Source organism: Silurus meridionalis, chromosome 1 (genome assembly GCF_014805685.1).
Source record: "Silurus meridionalis isolate SWU-2019-XX chromosome 1, ASM1480568v1, whole genome shotgun sequence".
NCBI lineage: Eukaryota > Metazoa > Chordata > Actinopteri > Siluriformes > Siluridae > Silurus > Silurus meridionalis.
Window position 1 is genome coordinate 32,522,798 of NC_060884.1, and position 7,796 is coordinate 32,530,593.

A 7,796-nucleotide genomic window follows, 5' to 3' on the forward strand; every position below is an offset into this window, starting at 1 on the left:
CAATGTGAGACGTGAGGACAAGACAGAGCTACATGAAGTGAGACGTGAGGACAAGACAGTGCTACATGACAATGTGAGACATGAGGACAAGACAGTGCTACATGACAATGTGAGACGTCAGGACGAGACAGAGCTACATGACAATGTGAGACGTCAGGACGAGACAGAGCTACATGATGATGTGAGATGTCAGGACGAGACAGAGCTACATGACGATGTGAGACGTCAGGACGAGATAGAGCTACATGATGATGTAAGATGTCAGGACGAGACAGAGCTACATGACGATGTGAGATGTCAGGACGAGACAGAGCTACATGATGATGTGAGACATGAGGACAAGACAGAGCTACATGATGATGTGGGACGTCAGGACGAGACAGAGCTACATGATGATGTGAGACGAGGACAAGACAGAGCTACATGATGATGTGAGACGTCAGGACGAGACAGAGCTACATGACAATGTGAAACGTCAGGACGAGACAGAGCTACATGACGATGTGAGATGTCAGGACGAGACAGAGCTACATGACGATGTGAGATGTCAGGACGAGACAGAGCTACATGACGATGTGAGACGTCAGGACGAGACAGAGCTACATGAAGAAGTGTGACTCAGAACAGAGTTGTAGTCTGATTTATCTGCAGTTTGAAATCTAGTGCACCAGTGTAGATTTATTCATTGATTCAAGTATTCAAGTGAGACACAAGAACCCTCAAGGAACATTTAAGTTCTTCTCACAAAACCCTACAACATATTCTGTCCTTTGTACATAAGTGTCCTGCTTTGGGACAATGTCCAAGAGCTCCATTAACCAGACCAACTGAGCATCTACACACCTGTCCAGGTGTACTTTCGTTTTTGTTTTGTTTGTTTGGTTTTCACACACCTGGTGAGTCCAACATGTCAGCCATGTCACCATCACTACTGTCAATGGTCTTGACCAAAAATGAGCTAATCGGGATTATATGGGGAGCAAGAACTAGCCGTTCATGCTAGCTCTGTCTCGAAACTCCCCTTCCTCATTCTCACGTGATCCCTCTAATAGCTCTAATAGTGCACTAGATCGAGGGTCACTCTGGGGAGTAACATTTATAAAAGATTAGTTAGCTACCTAGCAGAGTGCGCATGCGCAAAAACCCATATACATATACACGTACATGTCCACATTATGTCTATATGTATGTGTGTGCGCGCGCTCTTACCCGGTAACGGCAGTTCCGGTCCGTAACATCTCCTAAAACCAGCAAACTACAGCTTTTTATTCATACATGCAGGTCTACAAGGAGTATATTATTATAATATCTGTGTTTTACTCCATATTTATTTTCCCCTCCTTCATCAGACCACCTGCTTTTCTAACAAGGACATCCCGAGCGCTCTCATGAGCAGTGTCAAACCCACCGGAAACGGAAGCTTCCGGACCACGACAAAATAAAAGTTGTCATAATATAAAAGACACGCATACAATAAAAATAAATAGATAAATAAATACACTCGGCTAAAAATATTACATATATATATATATATATATATATATATATATATATATATATATATATATATATATATATATATACATAATTTTTTTTCTTATTTCGGCTTCTCCCTTCAGGGGGCGCCACAGCGGATCAACCGTCTCCATACCCCCCTGTCATCTACACCTGTCTTCCCTCACCACATCCATAAACCTTCTCCTTATTTTTCCTCTTTTCCTCCTTCCTGGTGGCTCCATCCTCAGCCTTTTCCTACTGATATACCCCATGTCCCTATTCTGCACATGTCCAAACCATCTTAATCACATTATTATTACTGTTATTGTTGCAAGTGGTGTAGTTGTTATTGTGGTTGTTGTGGTTGTTATGGTGGTGGTGGTGGTTGCAATTGCTGTTGTGGTGGTGATGATCATTGTTGCGTTTATTGTGGAGGTTGTTATGGTAGTGGTAGTGGTAGTGGTGGTGTTGGTTGTTGTTGTTGTGGTGGTTGTTGTTCTTGTGGTGATGGGGTGGTTGTTGCAATAGTTGTTATTGTAATGGATATTGTTGTGGTGATGGTGATTGTTGTTGTTCTTGTAGCTGTTGTAATGGCTGTTCTTGTAGTTGTTGTGGCTGTGGTTGATTTTGCCGTTGTTGGGGTGATGGTGGTGGTGGTGGTAATGGTTGTTGTGGTGGTTATTGTTCTTGTGGCGATGGTTGTGGATGTTGTTATTGTTATTGTTGTGGTGGTTGTGGTGGTTCTTGATCTTGTAGTTGCTGTGATGGTTGTTGTTCTTGTAGTTTTGGTGGTGGTTATTGTTCTTGTGGTGATGGTTGTGGTTGTTGCTATGGTTGTTATTGAGGTGGTAATTTTTGTGGTGGTTGTTTTTCTTATAATTGTGGTGGTTATTGTTGTTGTGGGTGTGGTGGTTATTGTTGTTGTGGGTGTGGTGGTTCCTGATCTTGTAGTTGCTGTGTTGGTTGTTGTTCTTGTAGTTTTGGTGGTGGTTATTGTTCTTGTGGTGATAGCTGTGGTTGTTGCTATGGTTGTATGGTTGGTTATGGTTTCATTAAAAAACCTAATCTGAATCCAAACACGCTATGGAATTACAGACCCATTTCAAATCTCCCATTTATGTCTAAGATTTTAGAAAAGATTGTCGCTGCCCAGTTCTGTTCCTACTTGCAAGAGAACAATATCTTTGAAGAGTTTCAGTCAGGTTTCAGGCTCCATCATAGCACAGAAACTGCCCTAGTTAAAATCACTAATGACCTGTTTTTAGCTTCAGACCAAGGCTTCATCTCGCTGTTTGTTTTACTAGATCTTAGTGCTGCATTCAACACTATAGACCATGATCTGCTCCTAGATCACTTACGAAATTACATCGGCATTCAGGGACAGGCATTAAGCTGGTTTTAATCCTACCTGTCCTATCGTTACCATTTCGTAGATTTAAATGGAGAGCTATCCAGGCTAATGCTAGTGAATTATGGCATGCCACAAGGTTCGGTTCTGGGAACACTGCTCTTTACAATATACATGCTTCCGTTAGGAAATATTATTAGAAGGCATGGAATTAGCTTCCATTGTTATGCTGATGATACCCAGCAATATATCTCATCTAAACCAGGCGATACAGCTCAATTAACTCGGATAACTGAGTGTGTTAAGGAAATAAGAGATTGAATGACCCATAACTTTCTACTTTTAAATTCTGATTAGACGAAGATTTTGCTCATCGACCCAAAAACTAGTATACAGAAGCTCCAGCATCTCAACCTGCATTTAGACGGATGTTCTGTAACCACTAGTTCGATGGTAAAAGACCTGGGTGTTATTTTAGACAGCAACTTATCTTTTAAAAATCATATCAACCAAGTTACAAAAACAGCCTTCTTTCAACTTAGAAATATTTCTAAGCTAAGAAACATGTTGTCTATATCTGATGCAGAGAAGCTCGTCCATGCGTTTATGACCTCCAGAATAGACTATTGTAATGCGTTACTAGGTGGATGTCCTGCGTCATTAATAAACAAGCTTCAGTTAGTCACAATGCGGCAGCAAGAGTTCTACGCTAATTTCTCTCCACTGCTTCTCTTTCTCTCCCCATCCCGAGGCTTCCTGAGGTTTGGCCAGCTCCAGTCACGTCCCACCTCATGAAGATTATGGACTTTAAAGAAGCAGATGTCGAACTCGCAAACATCCCGAACCATCTAGATACATACCAGTGCCAATTGGATCCCACTACATGTGTGGAGTTTTGACATTGGACCTCCTGGAGTGTATAAAGGCTCTGGCATGGAGTAGCTGTTGCTGGATCTGTGATGATCACAAATGTTGAGCTCAGTAGCTCCTACTTTTATACCAAAGACTGTAGAAAGAACATTTACTTATAATCTTATACTCCAGTGCTCATGTTAGTTCTCACTTTTCAGTGTTCTGTATTGTTAAAAGATTTATGATCAAACTGTTGATGTCACCCAAATGAGGATGGGTTCCCCTTTTGAGTCTGGTTCCTCTCAAGGTTTCTTCCTCATTACATCTAAGGGAGTTTTTCCTTGCCACAGTCGCCATGGCTGCTCATCAGGAATAAATACACACCATCCACCTTAACTGTTGATTTCTATAAAGCTGCTTTGAGACAATGTCTGTTGTGAAAAGCGCTATAGAAATAAACTTGACTTGACTTGACTTGACTTGTTATTTAGATGGTAATTTTTGTGGTGGTTGTTTTTCTTATAATTGTGGTGGTAGTTGTTATTGTGGTGGTTCTTGTTGTTGTGGGTGTGGTGGTTGTTGTTCTTGTAGTTGTGGTGGTTGTTATAGTCTTTGTAGTTGTTGTGGTGTTTTTTTTTCTTGTCGTTTTTGTGGTGGCTATGGTGCTATTTGTAGTTGTTGTTGTGTTTGTGGTGGTTGTTATTGTGGTAAAATTGGTTGTTGTGGTGGTGGTGGTGGTAGTGGTGGTTGTTGTAGTAGTTGTGGTGGTGGTGGTTATGGTTGTTGTTATTCTTGTAGTTTTTGGTGGCTATGGTGCTATTTGTAGTTGTTATTGTGGTGGTTGTTGTTGTGGCGATGGCGGTTGTTGTTTTTGTGGTTTGTGCTCCTCATTTCCATGCTATGAATAATATCCTGATTAATAAAGAGTAAAATGAATAATAGTTTGATATAAACTGTGTAATGAAGGTTGTTATGGGTGGTCTTTTGGAGACAGAGGACATGTTGGCTCGATAGCGTCTCGTGTCTCCAGCCTGAGGCGGATTAATCACCAGCTTTGATCAGTCTGCTCTTCATTCACATTTATATATATCGGCACCCCACAGGGTCACGGCTGGTGTTCATACACATGGCAATCCTGCACGGTTGACCAAATGAACACTGCGCACACAGACACACACACACACACACACACACACACACATACACACACACACACACACACACACACACACACACACCACACTCAAAGTCAAATGATGAGGAAAGAAGAAAAAAGCCCTAACCATAGAAAGATAGAGAGAGAGAGAAATAGCGGGAGACAGAAATACAGATCTTATGCATGCGTTATGATGCCTTATGAACACTCACATCCAGGAGAATGTTCATGAGTTTGTTGTCATTTGAGTATGTGAAACAAAAATGTGGAGTTCCACTGTATGACAATTATATGACTCTACAGAATGTATAGCCACGTTAAATTAACAAAAGATGTTATTGTGACAGCTTATGACTGTTGGAATAAACAGTTATAAACAGGTTTGTGTGCTTTGTTTTATTCATGAGCTTTTTACATTATTTGTGTACATGAAACAAAGACGTGGAGTTAAACTGTATGACAGTTAGAACAAATAGCTTGACATAAACTGAAGAATATTAACAAAATGCATTATTATTATTATTATTATTATTATTATTATTATAATAACAGCTTGTGCCTGTTGGAATATGAATGTATAAGCAGGTTTATGTGAGTAGTCAGGAAGGTCTTACGTAGCCTTTTAGCTAACTTACTTCCTCAGTGTGCTTACAGATGTTGAAATAAGCATTTATATCAAAATTAAATGATTCAATTGATTAATTGATTCATTAATGAACTGAATGGTTCCCTGTTAAAATCTTTTTGAAAACAAATGTCTTTATATGAGCTTATGTATTCTTTATAATGTAATAAAATAGATACACAAAAATCCATGGTTCTCTCTCCCTGTCACCCCGTTTACTCTCTGTCTCTGTTTAGTTAAACATGCTCCTGAGGTACGAGTGATCGGTGATCCTTCGGTGAACATCTGGATGGAGTTCTCTTTGATTAGAGACACTCTGTGCAGCAGGAGATTCAGCTGGAGTTCCACATGACCAGACTTTCACCCAAATGAGGATGAGGGTCCGCTTTTAAATCTGGTTCCTTTCAAGGTTTTTTTTATCATAACATCTAAGGGAGTTTTTCCTTGCCCCAATCTCCCCCAGGCATCATCAGGAATAATTGCACATCATTGACTTGAATTCTTAAATTCTGTAAAGCTGTTTAAAACAATGTCCATTGAAAAAGTGCTATGGAAAAAAACTTGACTTGATTCAAGAACTTTGCGGATGAATTTGGGACTAAAATTAATATCAACAGAAAAGAAAAAATGATGTACTTTACAGCTAAATTCTTTCTTCACATATCCCAGTAACATTAGGAATCTGGGGTCAGAGCGCAGGGTCAGCCACGATACAGCGCCCCTAGAGCACGGATGGTTTAGGGGACCTGTTCAGGGTTTCCCAAGAGTGGCAGATTGGGGATTCCAGGGCATGAACTCCTGACTTTCTGATCAGTAACTGAGAGCCTTAACCACTGGTGTCTCAGGAGTCCAGTTTACAAGAAATAAGTCTGCATTTAGTGCATATCACTGAAAAGTACACCACAACAATGATGGAAATGTAATTAATCAACATTCGATGATGAGGATGGTTTCTACATGAGAGCGTACGCTCTCTTTATGTCAGCAGTCGGAGTTATATAGCCTTATGAACACTACCCGTGAGTGAAGTTCACGAGACACAGACATCATGATGTTCTGGCTGATTTTTTTTCTCTGCCCTGAGGGATGGTGTCATGAGCGACCGCACACACAAGCGCAGCTGGACAGTAGACGGAGGTGGAGGAAGTGTGTCCCAGATCACTCATTCATGAAACCTCATCTGTGATATTTTCCAAAAACAGGGTCACAGCATGCAATACAGTGAAGAGGCGTTCCTCCGGAATTATAGGTCAGTGAACACACACACACACACACACACACACACACACACACGTGCAGGTCAGTTATGTCTGAAACTCAGCATGACACTGAGATGATTGGAGCAACCCCTCGATGCTGCAGCCTGTAACTATTGACAGCTTTCATGCGAGCGGAAAGTGTGTGTGTGTGTGTGTGTGTGTGTGTGTGTGTGTGTGTGTGTGTGTGTGTGTGGGTGTGTGTGTGCCCTCTAGGCACTGCAATGAAAGTATTTCAACAGCAGAGCCCCCCCACAGCCCGCACACGTGCGCACACACACACACACACACACACACACACACACACACACACACACACACACAAAACCTAATTCGGTTTCCACCTCACACATTGGTACTCTCTCTCTCTCTCTCTCGCTCTCTCTCTCTCTCTCTTTCTTTCTTTCACTCCCTCTTTCTGTCTCTCTCAATCTCGCTCTCTCTCTTTTAACATTTTTTGTCTGTCTCTCTTTCTCTCACTCCCTCATTCTGTCTTTCTTTCAGTCTCACTCTGTCTTTCCTCTCTCTCTCTCTCTCTCTCTCTCTCTCTCTCTCACACTCTCTCTCGTTCTCTCTTTCTCCTCTTTATATGCACTCACTTGCTTGCCCTCTTTTCTTTCTTTCTTTCTTTCTTTCTTTCTTTCTTTCTTTCTTTCTTTCTTTCTTTCTTTCTTTCTTTCTTTCTTTCTTATTTTTTCTTTCTTTCTGTCTCTGTCTATTTATCACTCTTTCTTCTCTCTTCTATCTTTTTTCTTTCTTGTTTCTGTGCTCTCACTGGCTGTCTCTCTTCTTTTACCATTTTTGCCTGTCTGTCTGTCTGTCTGTCTGTCTGTCTGTCTGTCTGTCTGTCTGTCTGTCTGTCTGTCTGTCTGTCTTTATCTTTATCTTTTACTCCCTCCCTTCTCTCTCTTTTAATATTTCTCTCTTTCAATCTCTCTCTCTCTCTCTCTCTCTCTCTCTCTCTCTCTCCACCCCTCCCTCATTCTACAATGCTAAACAATCACAGTCAACCCGCATATTTAAACACTCGGTCGTGTCTTATAAATCTCACCTGAACCAGCT

The 7,796-nt window shown here is 41.1% G+C and overlaps 2 protein-coding genes across 2 annotated transcripts in view; one reads left to right on the forward strand and one right to left on the reverse strand.

The window, feature by feature from the left end:
* Positions 1-1,421, reverse strand: part of opa1 (OPA1 mitochondrial dynamin like GTPase) — a 47,345-nt gene extending 45,924 nt beyond the window's left edge. The window contains exon 1 of the mRNA XM_046848653.1: positions 1,210-1,421. Within this exon, the coding sequence (XP_046704609.1) occupies positions 1,210-1,238 (29 nt within the window). The 5' untranslated portion in view covers positions 1,239-1,421. The remainder of the gene's footprint in view (positions 1-1,209) is intronic.
* Positions 1,422-7,671: 6,250 nt separating this feature from the next.
* Positions 7,672-7,796, forward strand: part of lnp1 (leukemia NUP98 fusion partner 1) — an 8,576-nt gene continuing 8,451 nt past the window's right edge. Inside the window, exon 1 of the mRNA XM_046848651.1 lies at positions 7,672-7,796. This exon is cut by the window's right edge and continues 342 nt beyond it. The gene's annotated coding sequence lies outside the window, so the exon portion shown is untranslated.